Source organism: Lissotriton helveticus, chromosome 4_1, assembly GCF_964261635.1.
Source record: "Lissotriton helveticus chromosome 4_1, aLisHel1.1, whole genome shotgun sequence".
NCBI lineage: Eukaryota > Metazoa > Chordata > Amphibia > Caudata > Salamandridae > Lissotriton > Lissotriton helveticus.
The window spans coordinates 1,693,835,355-1,693,856,173 of record NC_136063.1 but is presented as its reverse complement, the minus strand read 5'-3'; the positions used below and the strand labels follow the sequence as shown (position 1 = coordinate 1,693,856,173).

Here is a 20,819-nt window from a genome sequence, read left to right as displayed (position 1 = left end):
GAGAGGGAGTGAGTGAGTGAGTGAGTCGTAGGGAGTGAGAGGGAGGGAGGGAGTGAGTGAGAGGGAGGGAGGGAGTGAGAGGGAGGGAGGGAGTGAGAGGGAGGGCGGGAGTGAGAGGGAGGGAGTGAGAGGGAGTGAGAGGGAAGGAGTGGGAGGGAGTGAGAGGGAGGGAGTGAGAGTGAGTGAGTGAGAGGGAGGGAGGGAGTAAGTGAGAGTGAGTGAGAGTGAGAGAGGGAGGGAGTGAGTAAGTGGGAGGGAGTGAGTGAGAGGGAGGGAGTGAGTGAAAGGGAGGGAGGGAGTGAGAGGGAAGGAGGGAGTGAGAGGGAAGGAGGGAGAGGGAGGGAGGGAGTGAGAGGGAGGGAGGGAGTGAGAGGGAGTGAGTGAGAGGGAGTGAGTGAGAGGGAGGGAGTGAGTGAGTGGGAGGGAGTGAGAGAGAGGGATGGAGTGAGTGAGAGGGAGTGAGGGAGTGAGAGAGAGGGAGTGAGAGAGAGGGAGTGAGAGAGAGGGAGTGAGAGAGAGGGAGTGAGTGAGAGGGAGGGAGGGAGTGTGTGAGAGGGAAGGAGGGAGTGAGAGGGAGGGAGGGAGTGAGAGGGAGTGAGAGAGGGAGTGAGTGAGTGAGAGGGAGTGAGTGAGAGGGAGTGAGTGAGAGGGAGTGAGAGGGAGTAAGTGAGTGAGTTATAGGGAGTGCGTGAGAGTGAGAGTGAGTGAGTGAGAGGGAGTGAGTGAGAGAGGGAGGGAGAGGGAGTGAGTGAGACAGACAGGGAGGGAGAGGGAGTGAGTGAGACAGAGACAGAGAGGGAGGGAAAGGGAGGGATAGGGAGGGAGACGGAGAGGGAGGGAAAGGGAAGGAGAGGGAGGGAAAGGGAGGGAGACGGAAAGGGAGGGAGACGGAGAGGGAGTGAGAGGGAGGGAAAGGGAGGGAGACTGATAGGGAGTGAGATGAGGGAAAGGGAGGGAGACTGATGGGGAATGACATGGAGGGAAAGGGAGGGAGACTGATGGGGAGTGAGATTGAGGGAAAGGGAGGGAGACTGATGGGGAGTGAGATTGAGGGAAAGGGAGGGAGACTGATGGGGAGTGAGATGGAGGGAAAGGGAGGGAAATGGAGGGAGAGGGAGGGATAGTGAGGGAGACGGAGAGGGAGTGAGAGGGAGGGAAAGGGAGGGAGACAGAGAGGGAGTGAAAGGGAGGGAGACGGAGGAGTGAGAGGGAGGGAGATGGAGAGGGAGTAAGAGGGAGGGAAAGGGAGGGAGACTGACAGGGAGTGAGAGGGAGGGAATGGAGGGAGAGGGAGGGAAAGGGAGGGAGACAGAGAGTGAGTGAGAGGGAGGGAAAGGGAGGGAGATGGAAAGGGAGGGAGATGGAAAGGGAGGGAGATGGAGAGGGAGGGAGAGAGGGAGGGAGAGAGAGGGAGTCAGAGGGAGGGAGTGAGAGAGAGGGAGTGAGACAGTCAGGGTGAGACAGAGGAAGACAGGAGAGAGGGAGGCAGAGAGGGAGAGAGAGCTAGAGAGAGGGAGAGAGAGCTAGAGAGAGGGAGGGAGACCGAGAGAGAAAGAGAGAGAGAGATGTGTGTATGCTGGGACGGCTCAGTGAACGAAGGCGTCCGATGCAGGGACCTGTGATCAACCTCATGGTCAGTTTTATGTTGTTGCTCTAGCCCCGCCCCCTCCCCCACTGACCCCGCTCCCCACCGATGCGGCCCTCGGACACAAACCAAACTGTACATTTGGACCCCGAGAGAAAGTTTGTGAGTACCCATGCCATCAGTACGCCAGGGAAGTGTGCCCAATTTTAGGTGGGTTTCCTGATGCAGACTCTTGTCATGATATACAACATCGGGCCCACTCATCGTTCAGTTTTGACAAAAGTGTATCCACTGCTCCTTCTCGTTTCCGTTTTAAAACATTAGACAAAGCGACAATGCAGTATTTCAAAAGCAGATGTAACTACAAAGAGCACATTTTGATAATACATTTTTATTAGTAGACAATAGCCATCTTAAGAGGCATTGCATAGCTTCATACACACTGTGACCCCAATTCCATCACAGTCTCTCTCTCTCTCTCTCTCTCTCTCTCTCTCTCTCTCTCTCTCTCTCTCTCAATGAGTCAGTCTCTCTCTCTCAGTCAGTTAGTCTCTCTCTCTCTGTCATTCAGTCTCTCTCAGTCAGTCAGTCTGTCAGTCAGTCTGTCAGTCAGTCAGTCTGTCTGTCAGTCTCTCTCTCTCTCTCTCTCTCTCTCTGCCAGTCTGTCAGTCATTCAGTCTCTCTCTCTCTGTCAGTCTCTCTATTTCTCTCTTTCTGTCAGTCAGTCTCTCTCTCCACTGTCTCTCTCCACTGTCTCTCACTCTCTCTACTCTCTCTCCACTCTCTCTCTCCCTTCTCTCTCTCTACTCTCCCTTTCTCTCTCTCGCTCTCTCTACTCTCTCTCCACTCTCTCTACTCTCTCTCCACTCTCTCTCTCCACTCTCTCGCCACTCTCTCGCCACTCTCTCTCTCCACTCTCTCTATCCACTTTCTCTCTCCACTCTCTCTCCTCTCTCTCCTCTCTCCAATCTATCACTGTCTCTCTCTCCACTCTCTCTCTCCACTGTCTCTTCACTCTCTCTCTCCACTGTCTCTTCACTCTCTCTCTCCACTCTCTCTACACTGTCTCTCTCCACTGTCTCTCCACTGTCTCTCACTCTCTCTACTCTCCCTCCACTCTCTATCCACTCTCTCTCTCCCTTCTCTCTCTCTACTCTTCCTTCTCTCTCTCTACTCTCTCTCCACTCTCTCCACTCTCTCTCTACTCTCTCTACTCTCTCTACTCTCTCTACTCTCTCTCCACTCTCTCTCCACTCTCTCTAGTCTCTCACTCTCCGCTCTCTCCACTCTCTCCCACTCTCCTCTCTCCACTCTCTCTCTCTCTCTCCTCTCTCTCTCGCTCTCTCTCTCTCTCTCTCTCTCTCCACTCTCTCTCTCCACTCTCTCTCTCCACTCTCTCTCCACTCTCGCTCCACACTCTCTCTCCACTCTCTCTCTCTCCACTCTCTTTCTCCACTCTCTCTCTCCACTCTCTTTCTCTCCACTCTCTCTCTCTCTACCCTCTCTACTCTGTCTCTCTTCTCTCTCTCCACTCTCTCCGCTCTCTCCTCTCTCTCCTCTCTCTCTCTCCACTCTCTCTCTCTCCACTCTCTCTCCACTCTCTCTCTCCTCTCTCTCTCCACTCACTCTCTCTCCACTCTCTCTCCACTGTCTCTCTCTCTCCACTGTCCCTCTTCACTGTTTCTCTTCACTGTCTTTCTCCACTGTCTCTCTCCATTCTCTCTCCACTCTCTCTCCCCACTCTCTCTCTCCAGTGCCCCTCTCCCTCTCCACTCTCTCTCTCTCCACTCTCTCTCTCTCTCCTCTCTCTCTCCACTCACTCTCTCTCCACTCTCTCTCCACTCTCCCTACACTCTCTCTCTCTCTCTCCACTGTCTCTCTTCACTGTTTCTCTTCACTGTCTTTCTCCACTGTCTCTCTCCATTCTCTCTCCACTCTCTCTCCACTCTCTCTCTCCACTCTCTCTCTCCAGTGCCTCTCTCAACTCTTTCTCTCCACTGTCTCTCTCCACTCTCCTCTCTCCACTCTCTCTCTCTCTCTCTCTCTCCTCTCTCTCTCTCTCTCTCTCTCTCCCACTCTTTCTCTCTCCACTCTCGCTCCACACTCTCTCTCTCCACTCTCTTTCTCCACTGTCTCTCTCTCCACTCTCTCTCTCTCTTCTCTCTCCACTCTCTCCTCTCTCTCCACTCTCTCTCTCCACTCTCTCTACTCTCTCCTCTCTCTCCACTCTCTCTCTCCACTCTCTCTCTCTCCACTCTCTTTCTCTCCACTCTCTCTCTCTCCACTCTCTCTATCCACTCTCTCTCTCCACTCTCTCTCACTCTCTCTCTCTCTCTCCACTCTCTCTCTTCACTGTTTCTCTTCACTGTCTTTCTCCACTGTCTCTCTCCATTCTCTCTCCACTCTCTCTCCACTCTCTCTCTCCAGTGCCTCTCTCAACTCTCTGTCTCCACTGTCTCTCTCCACTCTCTCTCCCCACTCTCTCTCTCCACTCTCTCTCTCTCTACTCTTCCTTCTCTCTCTCTACTCTCTCCCCACTTTCTCTACTCTATCTCTACTCTCTCTACTCTCTCTCCACTCTCTCTAGTCTCTCACTCTCCACTCTCTCTACTCTCTCTCCACTCTCTCTCACCCTCCTCTCTCCTCTCTCTCTCTCTCTCTCTCCTCTCTCTCTCTCTCTCTCTCTCTCTCTCTCCACTCTCTCTCTCTCCGTTCTCTCTCCACTCTCGCTCCACTCCCTCTCCACTCTCTCTCTCTCCACTCTCTTTCTCCACTCTCTCTCTCTCCACTCTCGCTCTCTCTCTACTCTCTCTCTCTCCACCCTCTCCACTCTCTCTCTCTTCTCTCTCTCCACTCTCTCTGCTCTCTCCTCTCTCTCCCCTCTCTCTCTCCACTCCCTCTACTCTCTCCTCTCTTCTACTCTCTCTCTCCACACTCTCTCTCTCTCTCTCTCTCTCCACTCTCTCTCCACTCTCTCTCTCCACTCTCTCTCTCTCTCTCTCTCTTTCTCTCTCCACTCTCTCTCTTCACTGTCTCTCACTCTCTCTACTCTCCCTCCACTCTCTATCCACTCTCTCTCTCCCTTCTCTCTCTCTACTCTTCCTTCTCTCTCTCTACTCTCTCTCCACTCTCTCTCTACTCTCTCTACTCTCTCTCCACTCTCTCTAGTCTCTCACTCTCCACTCTCTCCACTCTCTCTCCACTCTCTCCCACTCTCCTCTCTCCACTCTGTCTCTCTCTCTCCTCTCTCTCTCGCTCTCATCTCTCTCTCTCTCCACTCTCACTCTCCACTCTCGCTCCACTCTCTCTCCACTCTCTTTCTACACTCTCTCTCTCCACTCTCTTTCTCTCCACTCTCTTTCTCTCCACTCTCTCTCTGTCCACCCTCTCTACTCTCTCTCTCTTCTCTCTCTCCACTCTCTCCGCTCTCTCCTCTCTCTCCTCTCTCTCTCTCCACTCTCTCTCTCTCTCTCCACTCTCTCTCTCTCCACTCACTCTCTCTTCACTCTCTCTCCACTGTCTCTCTCTCTCCACTGTCCCTCTTCACTGTTTCTCTTCACTGTCTTTATCCACTGTCTCTCTCCATTCTCTCTCCACTCTCTCTCCCCACTCTCTCTCTCCAGTGCCCCTCTCTCTCTCTCCACTCTCTCTCTCCACTCTCTCTCTCCACTCTCTCTCTCTACTCTTCCTTCTCTCTCTCTACTCTCTCCCCACTTTCTCTACTCTATCTCTACTCTCTCTACTCTCTCTCCACTCTCTCTAGTCTCTCACTCTCCACTCTCTCTACTCTCTCTCCACTCTCTCTCACCCTCCTCTCTCCTGTTGGAAATGGGATCCCCGGCTGGCCAGGGCTCTCGCCAAAGTCAGTCAGAGACCACCACTCCCAAGTCAGGGCAAGGGAGTTACACGCCAAGATAACCCCTGCTCACCCTCTAGGTAACGTGGCGCGAGCAGCAAGGCTAAACTTGGAGGCGATGTAGGCTAAGTATTTGCGCACGCACCCCAGCAACAACAACCAAAGGCCCACCACAAAGGAAACTCCACACAAGGTTATATAAAAATAGCCTTTGTATTACACCAAAACACATTAGATAAAACACACACTTTACAATGTGCCAGAGGCACGGGCAGAATTTACAAGGGGATATTTACAAGACAGGGCCACCTGGACCACTGTCAGGAATCAGAAGTAGCACTTTCAGAAATAGCACTTAGAAGGTAAATCACTGTAGCACAAAAATATAAAAATAGAGCACACAACCAGTAATCGCTGGTAACAGGACCTCACTAGCACCACCTGTACTAGGGAGAAAACAACCACCTACACATCACAATACCTGTAGAGGTGTAAGAACATAACACATGATGCAATGCATAACATTCATTCAGAGGTGTAAGGGGGAAAACACATGATGCATCACAATACATTCAGAGGTGTAAGCAATAACAATTGCACCAAACTCACAAGTCACCACCTGTGACTGTCCATAGGCAGGAACACCAGAACTGTCCCAATGTCAGGGCCTAAACGTGGCAGCTGCCCACGAAGTGCTGGGCAGCTGGGTAACAGAGTTGGGCCACCGCTGGAGCCTCGCAGGCTCTGGCCAAAACAATGTGGGCAAGGAGGGAGCCTCTCAGGGCTCTGAAATGAAGATGTGCCCCTTGAGCCTCGCTGGGCTCTTAAACACGAACGTGGCACCTTTGAGCCTCTCTCAGGGCTCTAGAACCAACAATGCCCTTGGGTGCTGTGGAGCCTCGCAGGCTCTGTAGAACAAATGCCCCAAGAGCCCCTTGGACTCTGTAAAAATGCGGCCACTGGTGGAGCCTTCAGGGCTCAAAACAAACTATGCCCCCTTCTGGAGCCCTCGTGGCTCAAAGAAAGACTGCCCCTCTTTGTTGGAGTCCCACTCGGGGGACGCGAGAGACACCAATGCCCCCAAGGCGAAGCCCCACTCACCGGGACTCACGAGGCAGCTCCTCTCGGTGGCGGTCTCTTCTCCACCCGGTCCTGCTTCTGGGGGCCGGGTGCTGGTAGTGGCAGCGGGCGGGGCTCTCTTCCTCGGGAGAGCCCCGCGGGGGGAGAACCAGCACGCTTCCTTTCTGCTCTGGGCTTCCCTTCTCCGTGGAGCCCGGAGCACGAGCAGGCCCGCCCCGTCTTCCCGGGCTTTGCCTGGCTTCCGGGTCGCGCTGCAACCAATAGCAGCGCGGCGCTGGGGGGAATGGAGGCGGGACTTCCGGGTCGCCGTAGGCAGAGCGGCGGCCCGAGGGAGACTTCACGATTCTGGGCAATGCCGGGTGGGCACCGGCTTCTTCAATAAACAAGGCGAGGTGGCACTCGTTATGGCGGCCAGGTCCCTGGCGAGGTGGGCACTCGCCAGGGGACTTCAAAATCGGCCAATCAAGCGGGCACACGCCGGGTGGGCACCGGCTGAAAACAACAGCGCTCCCAAGCGCTAGGGGGTCGCAATAAAGCTCGCTCAGCGCTATAAGCAAAACGAAGCGCTCCCAGGCGCTAGGAAAATCAGGAAGCGCTCACCAGCGCTAGGGACAACAAAGTCCAGCAAAAGTCCTTCCAGGGAAGGGGCAGGGGGCAAGGCTGGGCCCAGAGCCAGCTCACTGGGTCTCCAGGCAGGGAGACAGCCCAAGTGGCGGTCCTCTGGCCCAGTAGCAGCAACAGCCCCCTCAGGATCCTGGAAAAGAGAGAACAACATCTGTGGGGAAACAGCCCCATTTTTATACACCATTTCCCTTTGTCTGAGGGTGCAGAGTGGGGGCGGAACCAGTCGCAGCTGGTTCTTGAGTACTCTGTTTACCTCAACCACCCTCTCTATTCACTGGCAGGGCCTGGGTCATTAGACTCTCCACAGGGGGGCGGAGCCAGCATTGTGTGGGGAAAACCCAGCCCATCCAGGACACAGGTACACTCCTCCCACACATTACTCATGCAGATCTCCCACTCACCACCGGGCAGACCCATCCAGACTTCCTGGAGCCTGGCATGCCAGCCAGCTCCAGCCAATCACACGCCAGCACCCTCACAGCACCCTCACAGCACACGTACAGCCATGTCTAGAAATGGCGCTTCCCTACTAGACACATACATGCTGCATACACCGTTGCGCAGCATTCACTCACACGAGTTCACACATACCAGACTCAAGCCTGTACACCCCACGCATCAGGAACTACCAGGGACACATACATTCCCCATGCATTCCTATGGGCGGGCAGGCCTAGCTCAGCACATGCACTCAGAGTGCGCACGCATTTTCCACTGGGACACAGATTCAGCCCGCCGTGCTCAGATCATGCTCAGCGCTGTAGCGCTGTCCATTACAGGGCGATTGCTGCAGCGAGAACCGGGGATAACTCAGCAAAGCCAGGACGGCCAACGGAGCTTCAGCACCAAGCGCCATCTTAGTCGCTGGCATGGCCATGCCTCCATCACAAGCGCTTAGTTGAACATGTCATTGCGGAGTGGGTAAAAGTGTGCTACACTAGGTGCTAAATTACAAACCTTCCAGTGTCAAAATGGAATATGTGCGCTAAAAGAAGAACATTGAGGTTGTATGACACGGTTGCTATTGTTGTACAAGCAGATCATGGTTGACCTGGAATCTGAGGGCAAAGTTGCACTTGCTGTCCTTACTGAAGAGGGCAGAGATCATCAAATATGTGCTGATGAGGTTACTTGTTCTCTGATTAGCTTTATGTGCAGTGGTTGGCCAGAGGAGTGACTGGTTTGTGGTGAGTTAAAGAACTAGTTCAAGATTAAAGAACTGTTGGCTCTTGAGGGTCACATTTTGCTTATGTTGGACAAAATAGCTCTTCTCTTTGTCGTAGGGGTCAAAATCTTTAGTAAGTGTCACGAAGGACAAGAGGTATTTCTGGAAACATAAGGAGAGCTAGGCAATATTTTTGGTGGCCTGGTGTTGATGGGACTTTTGACAAGCGAGTTAGAGAATGTGAATTATTTGCTGGTAATAAAAAAGAATCTAACCCTTGTGTTGTATCCTCTCAACCCATTGAATTTCCAGGAGGCACAAGGAGGAAGGCAGGGGATGTTATTGGACCATAACTGTGTTCCCAGACAGTAGGCCTTTACCATTGTGAGATCAGAAGTTAATATGACGGAAAAAGTGATCTTGTAAGCAATCGTTGAGTTTCCTGGTTATGTGTTCTGTAGGAAAGTTTCCCAGAGTTCTTAGTCTCCAGCAGTGATCTGGGGCAGTTAATGGCAGAGGCTGCAGGGAGGATTCCTGTTTCTATTTGCTCCTATTGTACCTACTCAATCTTGAAACAAATCATCAGAAATCCATTGACTTTTTAACTTCCTCCTCCTTCCTTCCCTAACTAAACTTTCTGTTGCTCCATCTCATTAGACCCCTTGGGTAGTGAGGACAGTATTAGTGCTATGATTGCATGATTGATTGGTATGTTGTTGGGCATTTGATACTTTAAGCCTTAGAGACAGAATGTTTTTTTAACAAATGACTTTCTTTTTCTGATCTTAGTTCTGACACTTCCCTTAATATTTTGTGATCTTACAGAATGTTAAAAAGAGACGAGGACGCCCTTCTCTGGAGCCTGATGAAGCAAAGCGCCGGCGAGAACAAAGACAAAAGGAGAGACGTAAGAACACTGTCAATCTTGGCAAGTCTCATCAGGAGTGGGCCATATTGAAAAACTCGCTGTCTTACGAGAAAGATGCTGACTTTGCTGCATTTCTCCTGAATTTTTACAGGTTTATTTTATTTTTTAATTAAAAATATTTCACAAAATTGGCAAGGTCTTTGTCACTGTGATTATTTGTCTTTTAATATTTATAGGAGAAACAACAAAGAAATTGAAAATAAGGCCGCTCCTCCAGCCACATCTAAAACCTCAACAATAATATCTCCTGTAACCTCTCCTGCAAATACATCTGTTCCTTCATCTGGTATGCAAGTATTATTTATTATTTATTACATACAGCACTTTATGTTTCTGCCAAAAGCACAAAATGCTTACCCAAATATTAATACCGCATTCTATGATCCTTAATTTACTCATATTTCTAACATTATTTGTTTTTTATAGAAATAATTGAAGCCAGTTAATGTACAACGCACATTATTTACGTATATAAGCTCAATGATCCATTCTTCTATTCGACATCCCAGAACACAAGCTTTCAAGATGTTTTAATTGTTTTCCAAATAACTAAATGGTCAGAAAGCATTCCCAAATAGGCAACCATTTTGCCTTTCTTAATTTAGACAGTTTAGTGCACTGTTGTACTTGGCCCTTTTGGCAGGTTCACCCTGAAACTTTTTGCGTTCTCCTAGCCTTTTTCTGTAACCTGGTGTTGGTGATTTTAGGCCTCTGAGCACTTTCACACTGTGGACCAGTGTAAAGTGCGTGCGTTCTCTGTGTATGTGGGATGAGACTGGTCTGCCCTCCCATAGGAATGCATGGGGGATATGTGTGTCCCTGGTATTTCCTGGTATGAGAGGAGTGCAGGGGCGAGTTTAGTATGAATGAACTTGTGAGAATAAGTGCTGCGCAATGATGTGCGCAGATTTATGGTGACTGGTGGAGAAATGCTGGTGAGAAATACCACTTTTAGAAGTTAGCATTTCTGTGAACTGTGTGTCTGCCTGCATGAAGTGAATTGCATGTCTGGCTTGTGAGTGACAGGTGCTGGATGATGTGGGTGGCTCCAGGAGCCGGGATGAGTCTGCCCAGTGGTGAATAGGGAGAGCTGCATGTAGATGGGGGGAGGAGTTGCACCTGGGACCTGAATAGGACTGTGCTTTCCCTCCCCAATGCTGGCTCCACCTCCTGTGATGTGTCTGATGTCCCTGGCCTGTCCTGTGAAAAGAAGGAAGGAGTCATGTACACAAAGTGCTCCTGAACCAGTTGTGTTTGGTTCCCCCAAACCCTGCACATTTGAACAAACGAAATCTGTGTATAAAAGAAGGGTCTGTGACCCCACGAAGTTGTTCAGTTCTGATCTAGAATCCTGCCGGGGCGTGCTGCTGCTGTGGCCCAGGGTGGGCTGCCATGAGGGCTTGCCTCCCTGGGCCCTGCATTGCCCCTTAAACCCTCAAGGAACCTTTGCTGGGCTTGCTCTTTTTCTTGTAGGGAGGACTGTTTTTCTGCAGCTAGCGCCTCGTGAGCGCTACACTTTATTTTAATTGTCCCCCAGAGGAGCACAAGGGCTCCACAGCGCTGAGCTGCAATCTTCTGGAGGGAATCCAGATGTGGGGATTCCCCATGCCGAGGGGAGAGGAACGCGGGTGCCCACCCCGCTTTTTGTTTACTGTTTAATATGTGGGTGCCCACCCCGCGCTTTGCGCCACTGATGGTATTTCCTAGTGGGTGCCCACCCTGCTTTATTTGCCTCACAGGTGCCTTGCCCGCATTAATGAAGTTACTTTAGCGAGCGGGTGCCTACCCCGTATTTGGATATCTCCATAGAAGCCGCCGCGCGCGCGAGTGCGATGACCGGAAGCCAGGCATGAGCCGCCTGGTGGTGGGCGTAGCCAAGTGTGGTGCCTGAAGTGAGGCGATAGAGAAAGGGGCTCCCGTAAGCTAGTGGGAGCCCCGGTACACCAAGAAGTCAGGCGGGAGCCTACCCCGCTCTGGCAAAGCCGCAGAAGACAGAGGGGCAGTGTGATGGTGCTGTCCGGCTTGTACGCACCTAAGCTGGGCTCCCATGTGGAGAGGAGAGCCCCGCACGGCGTAGAGAGAATGACTGGCCGCACTGCACTGGTGGCGGGGCTCCCGTGAGGTGAGGAGAGCCCCGTGTGTAGTCTCCTAGCTGGCCATGAGTCCCGATGCTGGAGCTGGGACCACAGAGGAGACCGACGCCAGAGGAGAGCAGAGTCCCCCACAGCAAGAGGAGCCGGCCGACAGCAGCCCGGAGATTGGGGCTGCGGAGGTTCTCCTTTGTGTTGTGGGCCTGCGCAAAGTGCCGGGCAGTCTTGTGTGGTCTGGGCAGTCCCGAGAGAGAGCGGGCCACCACAACGATGGGCACAGTGATTAAGAGAGGGCCCAGAGGGGCCTGTGCCTTCCCATTCTGGCCATATTTTAAGAGTTGCCCCGCGTGAAAGTGGACAACTGCAACGTTGGGCATGTTAGTTTCACGAGCCCCAGAAGGAAGAAGGGGGGAATCAGGTAATTTTCCCCAGCTGCCCCGCATGATAGAGGACAGCTGCAGCATTACCCGGATCTGTTCAAGAGGGTACGGTGAGTCCCCAGGCCCATGGTCTGTTCCCCAGCTGCCCAGCACTTAGGGGTTATTATCTAAACAGTGGCTCTTGAGCAATACTCATACACTGTGTGGTTAGATACCCATAAGTATAAATCACAAGAACAAAGAAAAAAATAAAAAAAAGAAGGAAAAGGCCTGATAGGAACATACTACCGTGAGTAACCATGTACATAGTATAAATAATTTTAATGAGAAGCAAAAAACACTAAAACAATTACACTCCTACAAAACATAAAACAGCACATAACATTCAAAAAATCAATCAAAAACACAATGGCAGAGGAAAATATATATACAACAATCAACACAGTGTACAATCAAACAACAGTGTCCTCTGAGATTAAGGCCATGTTGGAAGTGTCGACGGCGTTTCAACCCAAAGTTGTTTAAAGGGTCATCATCAGGACAAAAAGTTTCAGGAGTGGGAAGTGACCACGTAACACAGTTTTCTTTAAAAGCTGTTCAGAATGATACTCCTCTTTGTGTCCAACAAGAAATGATATTTTAATGAAAGGAATTTATAAAACAGGGGAGTCCTGTAAGTACTAAACTCGTACACTTAATGTAGAGTCGTCAAATGTAGAGGTCAGTGAAAAAACACCAATGGAGCAAAATTCAGGTAGGGAAAAAACCTCTTTAACAACATCAGAACTGTCCAAAATAAATTATTCAGACAGACCTCTGTGTGCGATCTCCATCATACCAATGACCGGCAATCAAAATCTGCTTCGTTTAGGTCGGTGCAGATTGCGCACCCTTGACTTTCGCTGCTTTAGCAGCGCGCCCTGACTTTTGGGATACAGGGCATTTGAGCCCCCCTTTTTAGATGGCCAGTTGGCCAGGGGGACTGCTGGGATTGTAGGGCGCCAGGCCTTAATGGGATTGTGGTGCTAGGAAATGTAATGTATGTACTATGTTTTATGCACACTGTGTTGTACCTCTAAATGTGGTTTATGATTATGAGGTTGTTTTGCATAATATGGCTTATGCTTGAGAGGTTATCCTCCACTGTGATTTATGCCCCTAACGTGAGTTATGCCTAGGAGGTTAGGGTCTAATGTGTTTAGACTTATGAGAGGATTGCATAATGTGTTTATGCTGGTGAGGTTGGCGCCGAATGTAATTCGCGACCGATGTGATACTGTGCATAATGTAGTTTATGTTACATGCTGATGCTAAGTACAGTGATTACCAGTGGTTACTGGTTGTACGTTTATGATCTGTTTTACTTTTACTAAGTTCGCTTTGTGATGGTTCTGACAGTGGTCCAGTGGGCCCTGTCATGTGTAAATGTATTGTATTGTATTGTCAAAGCGTTTTTTCGGCGAGTAGCACACTACTCCTGGACCCATAGAAGATTAGTGTTGAATGAGTATAGTGAATGTTAGAACTGGGATTTCTGGTAGGCTAAGGCTGATGCCAAAGCCAGGCAGAAACCACCATTCTAGTCAGGGCAAGGGAGTCACACGCCAAGATAACCCCTGCTCACCCCCTTGGTAGCTTGGCACGAGCAGACAGGCTTATCCCGGAGGCAATGTGTAAAGCATTTGCGCACGCACACAACAGCAACAACATCCTAGGCACACCACAAAAGGAACTCCACACAAGGTTATATAAAAATAACTTTTGTATTGTCAAAACACATCAGATAGAAGTCACACATGTACATTGTGCCAACGGGCACAGGCAATATTCACAAGGGATTATTTACAAGACAGGGCCACCTGGACCACTGTCAGGAATCAGCACTTAGCAGAAATAGAAATACTGTCAGAAATAGCACTTTGTAGATCATAGAATAAGTGTAGCACAAAAGAACAATTATAGGTCACAACCAGTAACTACTGGTAAAGGTAGGTACACACTACGCAATCCTAATGACCATAGGCCTAGATCACTCATGGACACATAACCTCTCTAGTATAAACTCTACTAGGCAAAACACGACCACCTAAGAATAAAATACATTTAGGGGTATAAGCAAGAACACATTACACATGATGCATCACAACATTCAGAGGTATAGGGAAGGAAAACACATGATGCATAAAAACACTTTCAGAGGTGTAAGGAAAGAAAACACATGATGCCTAAAACATTCAGAGGTGTAAGAACAGGGAAGACACATGATGCATAAAAACATTCAGAGGTGCCAGAACACAACTCAATAGCCCAGAAACACATGATGCCTAAAAATATTCAGAGGTGCAGGAAAAACCACATAATTGTGCAAAACTACATAAGCCACCACCTGTGGCAGTCCCTAGGCCAACTGGCCTTGTTGGGGCTAGGATGCCCTGTGTCCAACAGTCAAGGGCCTAAACGTGGCAGCTGCCCACGAAGTGCTGCGCAGCTGTGAAGACAGTGATGGGGCCAACGTTGGAGACTTCCAGGCTCTGAACAAAACACTTGTGTCCCCCAAGAGCCTCACTGGGCTCTAAACATCATGTGGGCGGTGAGCCCCTCTGGACTCTAAATATAAAATGCCCTCAAGAGCCTCACTGGGCTCCAAATAAAGTAAATGCAACCATGAGCCTCTCTGGGCTCTTAAACCTAAGTAATGCCTGAGCCCCTCGTGGGCTCTTCAACAACTGTGGTGCCTGAGCCCCTCGTGGGCTCTTCAACAACTGTGGCGCCTGAGCCCCTCGTGGGCTCTTCAACAACTGTGGCGCCTGAGCCCCTTGTAGGCTCCTCGACAAATGGGGCGCTGTGAGCCTCTCGGGGCTCATGAACCAAATAGCCCCTGAGCCTCTCGTGGGCTCTTAACAAATGCTGGTGCCTTCGGTGGAGCCCCCCCCTCTGGGGGACTCAAAAGAACAAATGCCCCCGGAGCTCTCTCAGGGCTCTAAAACAATATTGCGGGCAGGGAGCCTCTCGGGGCTCTCAGGAACAACTATGCCCCGCAACCGTGGGAGCAGCCCGCTATCAAGTGGGGCCGCTCAGGGTGTAGGCACCGGCAGAGTACCTCCTCACTCCCTCTCCCCCCCCAGCCGGCTTCGACTCACCGGCTTCCGTGGGGGGGCAAATCCTCTCGTTGCTCCGGTCCCGCTCTGGTGCTGCCTGTCCTCGCGCCGCGTTGTGGAGCCCCCCCTTCACAGGGGCTCCTCCTCCTGTGCGGCTGTTCAAGGCGGCTAGGCTCTCCTCAAGACTGCCGGACGCGGGCTTCTCTTCCCGGAAGACCCGCCTACCGGGACACAGCCTTCTTCTCCTTCCGGGTCATGCTGGGCAGCGGCACGGGGGAGGCTGTTTCACCACTCAGGTTGCGGCGGTGAGTTTCTCTGGGCAATCCGGGGTAGGCTCCCGGTATTTAAATCATATTTAACAAAAGAAAAAGGCACGTAGGCGGCGTGGGCAGCTGCGGTGGAAATAAAAGCGCTCCCAGGCGCTTAGACGGCAAATGCGGCGCCCACAGGCGCTTGAGGACTGGTCACAGCGCTCCCAAGCGCAATAGGTGACAAGAAGGATAAAAGAAAAGCGCTCCCAAGCACAAGTGAAAAATAAAGCGCTCTCCAGCGCTAGAGGCAACCAGAGAGCAACAAAGTCCTTCAGGAGTCCAGGACATCAGCATTCCAGGGGCTGGGTAGGGCCCAGTGAGTCAAGCCTTCCCCTGGGCCCAAGCAGCAGCACGCCCCTGGCAGGATTCAAGTAGCAAGACAAGAACATTTTGTAAGGGGACACAGCCCCTTTTTATACCATAAAATCCTCTGTCTAGCAGGGTGCAGGCAGTGTGAGAACCAGCTACAACTGGTTATAGGGAACTCCTTTCAGTGTGAGGGGCAGAGGCGACAGCCGCCCAGCAGGAGGTGGAGCCAGCATTGTGGCAGGCAGGCACAGCCCTATTCACTCCCAGGTGCTATCTCCTCCCATCACTCTAGTTGCAGATGCAGTCATTCAACCAAGGGCTGACTCAGACAACCTCCTGGGGGCTCCCCAGCCCCTGTCACCCTCAAACCAGACAGTCAATCCACAAGCAGGCCCAGGCACACTCCTGGAGCCAGGCTCCAGCCAATCACGTGCCAGCAGACTCACTACACACGCACACCCATGTCTAGAAGTGGCACTTCCACACTAGACACATTCATGCCACATACATCATTACGCAGCTTTTAATCTCACGAGTTCGCACATGCAAAACTCGACCCTGCACTCCCCACACATCAGGAACTACCATGGTCACACAGATTCCCCATGCATTCCTATCGGAGGGCAGGTCACTCACCACACATACACAGAGAGCTCACGCACTTTACACTGTACCACAGTGAAAAAGTGCGCAAAGGCCTAAAATCACCAACACCAGGTCACAGAAACAGGCTAGGAAAAAGCAAAAAGTTTCGGGGTGAACCTGCCAAAAAGGGCCAGGTCCAACACAACCCCCTTCCAGCCAAAACGCAGGGTAGACCAATCACTCCACTGATGGGCTTCCCTGCTTTGGGCGACAAAACATGGACATGGGCCTGCACGGCAGGGACACCGTCCGGTTTTGCGCCACTCTGAACCCACATGGATTTCTCTCAACAAGAGCTCTCTGGCACAACTAGGATACCCCACTGGTACTCTCTAGTCATCCACGGCCAGGCCCAGGCCCTAGGCCATCCACATGTCACAGGTCCTGACCAATCCACAGAGTGGGGGCAGTAGCCCCTGGCACACAATAGCCATTCTCCACTCTCCCTCTCAGTGTAGCTACAACTACCACTGATCCTTCAACCTAGGGTCCGCACCCTCAGGCTGACCAGAGGTCACGGGCAAGAATGCCCCACCCTACCTCTACTTCTGGGGTTCCGCACCCTCCCAGGGAGGCACCCACCAGAACACAACTCTCCCACCAGATCAGGACCTCACTCCATCAACTGGTCTACCACCTGGGATCTACCTTCCGGCTACACCGGGGTCAGAGGGGAGGACTCCCTCCCTCTGCACCCCCTTCCAGTTCCATGATCACAGGGCGATTCTCAGTATGTCCCAGGCTAGACAGACCACACGCCAGCGGCGTATCAGCGGCACACTCTCCTCCAGTACTCCCTATCACAGTGTGATTCTCAGTATGTCCCAGGCTAGACAGAGCACACGCCAGCGGCGTATCAGCGACACACTCTCCTCCGGTACTCCCTATCACAGTGGGATTCTCAGTATGTCCCAGGCTAGACAGAGCACACGCCTGCGGCGTATCAGCAACACACTTTCCTCCCAACTGTTCAGGACCCTTATCACAGGCGCTCTTCCCTCCAGGTCAGGCTACCTGAACCTGGTCTCCCCCCTCCTCGGGGAATGACCTCCAGAGGCCCCACAAATGGTCAAGCACTCTAGACGGTGAAATGCCCAGCGAACCAGGACTTCAGCACCCTCCACTTAGGAGCGGTACTGCCCAACACCAGGACCGCCGGAGTTCTGGTTACAGACACTCCCCGTCCTCTAGACACAGGAAGATCTTCCTCAAATGACCTGTAAGTACAGCCTAGGCCCCTGACCTGGCGCTCCCTTAGGGAACCCTCCAGGCCCTGAGACAGGGTTTCGGGCCAATGTGGGACACACCGTCCCACACTCACTCCGCCTCCACTGAGACAGGACGTGAGCCCCTACACCCCTACCATCCTACTGGGACCTAGCTGGGCTACACATGAACCTCTTCCCCTACACAGGATCATCAGATACACAAGCCACTACTTTTAGAATCACTCCCTAATGCCTCTGCAAGACATCTAGCACACCGCCAGACATCCACCTTCTTGTCCAGTGCCTCTGCAGGACCTCCTGCACACCACCAGAGGTACACCTCCTGTGCAAGCTCCTTTTAAAAAGACTCACACCAACTCCTCCAGTTCAACACACCACTCATCCACACACTCCCCCTCCAGACTGGCGAGACAGTTCCTCACTGCCCCTGACTCTCAACCTGTACCCCTCTTACTGAGCACCAGGCACCATACTCTGGGAACTGGGAATGGGACTTCACGCACTGGACACATTTTAGCTGCCACCACTGGATCCTACCATACTGAGGAATCCAGACACACACACACTACACTCAGGGGATAACCACCCTCCCGAGCATGCCATTCCTCCTCCACACTCCCTCTCTTCCATCTACCCACACGGAGACAGGAACAGGGATTGGGCACTGGACCCAGCAAGGGATTCCTTATCTATGGGAACCTCCCCCTCGCTCTGTCATTTTCTCTCATCTGCCAATAAACATAAAGCGCAGGAACACCATTTGAAAATGACACTCTTTTTTTTTTAAAACATTTTATTGAGCTTTTCTTCAAGTTACACAATACCAATTACATTGAAGTACAGTTCGCAAAGGTATACAGTTCGTACGGACATGAACTTGTCATTGCATTTCACGTACCATAATCTTGTTTATCAGATTCTTCGTATAATCAGTCGGTTCCCCAAGTATCTCGCAGGGGAGGTGTCTGTTCCCTCGCGGATGTTCCTTTCGCCTTACAGGTCTTAATTCTGTTCGCCCCTCAATCATTGACATCAACAGTTAAAGATTAGGTCCTCACATTCCCCTCCAACAATAACATATATTCAATACAATCGTATTACGCTATGACCCCCTCCCCTTATGGACTTGCTTCAGGGTCCGACATTTCTGGCGGGGGGAAAATGACACTCTATAGGAAAAACAAAATCATAAACAATAATCCCAAACATGTGACTATCTAAAAAATGCAGAGTTTTGTAATGTAGCCAATTGTCGCTGTGGTACTGCGCAAACACAAGTCCTAATCCTCACCGCTGTCCAACAATGTTAGAACTGGGATTTCTGGTAGGCTAAGGCTGACGCCAAAGCCAGGCAGAAACCACCATTCTAGTCAGGGCAAGGGAGTCACATGCCAAGATAACCCCTGCTCACCCCCTTGGTAGCTTGGCACGAGCAGACAGGCTTATCCCGGAGGCAATGTGTAAAGCATTTGCGCACGCACACGACAGCAACAACATCCTAGGCACACCACAAAAGGAACTCCACACAAGGTTATATAAAAATAACTTTTGTATTGTCAAAACACATCAGATAGAAGTCACACATGTACATTGTGCCAACTGGCACGGGCAATATTTACAAGGGATTATTTACAAGACAGGGCCACCTGGACCACTGTCCGGAATCAGCACTTAGCAGAAATAGAAATACTGTCAGAAATAGCACTTTGTAGATCATAGAATAAGTGTGGCACAAAAGAACAATTATAGCTCACAACCAGTAACTACTGGTAAAGGTAGGTACACACTACGCAATCCTAATGACCATAGGCCTAGATCACTCATGGACACATAACCTCTCTAGTATAAACTCTACTAGGCAAAATTCGACCACCTAAGAATAAAATACATTTAGGGGTATAAGCAAGAACACATTATACATGATGCATCACAACATTCAGAGGTGTAGGGAAGGAAAACACATGATGCATAAAAACACATTAAGAGGTGTAAGGAAAGAAAACACATGATGCCTAAAACATTCAGAGGTGTAAGAACAAGGAAGACACATGATGCATTAAAACATTCAGAGGTGCCAGAACACAACTCAATAGCCCAGAAACACATGATGCCTAAAAACATTCAGAGGTGCAGGAAAAACCACACAATTGCGCAAAACGACATAAGCCACCACATGTGGCAGTCCCTAGGCCAACTGGCCTTGTTGGGGCTAGGACGCCCTGTGTCCAACAGTCAGGGGCCTAAACGTGGCTGCTGCCCACGAAGTGCTGGGCAGCTGTGAAGACAGTGATGGGGCCAATGTTGGAGCCTTCCAGGCTCTGAACAAAACAATTGTGTCCCCCAAGAGCCTCACTGGGCTCTAAACATCATGTGGGCGGTGAGCCCCTCTGGACTCTAAATATAAAATGCCCTCAAGAGCCTCACTGGGCTCCAAATAAAGTAAATGCGACCACAAGCCTCTCTGCGCTCAAAACTAAGTAATGCCTGAGCCCCTCGTGGGCTCTTCAACAAATGTGGCGCCTGAGCCCCTCGTGGGCTCTTCAACAACTGTGGCGCCTGAGCCCCTCGTGGTCTCCTCGACAAATGGGGCGCTGTGAGCCTCTCGGGCTCGTGAACCAAATAGCCCCTGAGCCTCTCGTGGGCTCTTAACAAATGCTGGTGCCTTCTGTGGAGCCCCCCCTCTGGGGGACTCAAAAGAATGCCCCGCAACCGTGGGAGCTGCCCGCTATCAAGTGGGGCCGCTCAGGGTGAAGGCACTGGCAGAGTGCCTCCTCACTCCCTCTCCCCCCAGCCGGCTTCGACTCACCAGCTTCCGTGGGGGGGGGAATCCTCTTGTTGCTCCGGTCCCGCTCTGGTGCTGCCTGTCCTCGCGCCGAGTTGTGGAGCTCCCCCTTCACAGGGGCTCCTCTTCCTGTGCGGCTGGGCAAGGCAGCTGGGCTCTCCTCAGGACTGCCGGACGCGGGCTTCTCTTCCCGGAAGTCCCGCCTACCGGGACACAGCCTTGTTCTCCTTCCGGGTCGCGCTGGGCAGCGGCCCGGGGGAGACTGTTTCACCACTCGGGTTGCGGCGGTGAGTTTCTCTGGGCAATCCGGGGTAGGCTCCCGGTATTTAAATCATATTTAACAAAAAAAAGGCACGCAGGCGGCGTGGGCAGCCGCGGTGGAAATGAAAGCGCTCCCAGGTGCTTAGACGGTACATGCGGCGCCCACAGGCGCTTGAGGACTGGTCACAGCGCTCCCAAGCGCTATAGGTGACAAGAAGGATAAAAGAAAAGCGCTCCCAAGCGCAAGTGAAAAATAAAGCGCTCTTCAGTGCTAGAGGCAACCAGAGAGCAACAAAGTCCTTCAGGAGTCCAGGACATCAGCATTCCAGGGGCTGGGCAGGGCCCAGGGAGGCAAGCCTTCCCCTGGGCCCAAGCAGCAGCACGCCCCTGGCAGGATTCAAGTAGCAAGACAAGAACATTTTGTAAGGGGACACAGCCCCATTTTATACCATAAAATCCTTTGTCTAGCAGGGTGC

The 20,819-nt window shown here is 51.6% G+C and overlaps 1 protein-coding gene across 1 annotated transcript in view; it reads left to right on the top strand.

Moving 5' to 3' along the window:
* Positions 1-20,819, top strand: part of LOC144829330 (uncharacterized) — a 320,407-nt gene that overhangs the window by 64,954 nt on the left and 234,634 nt on the right. The window contains exons 2-3 of the mRNA XM_078688376.1: positions 9,136-9,329; positions 9,415-9,524. Of these exons, the coding sequence (XP_078544502.1) occupies positions 9,136-9,329; positions 9,415-9,524 (304 nt within the window). The remainder of the gene's footprint in view (positions 1-9,135; positions 9,330-9,414; positions 9,525-20,819) is intronic.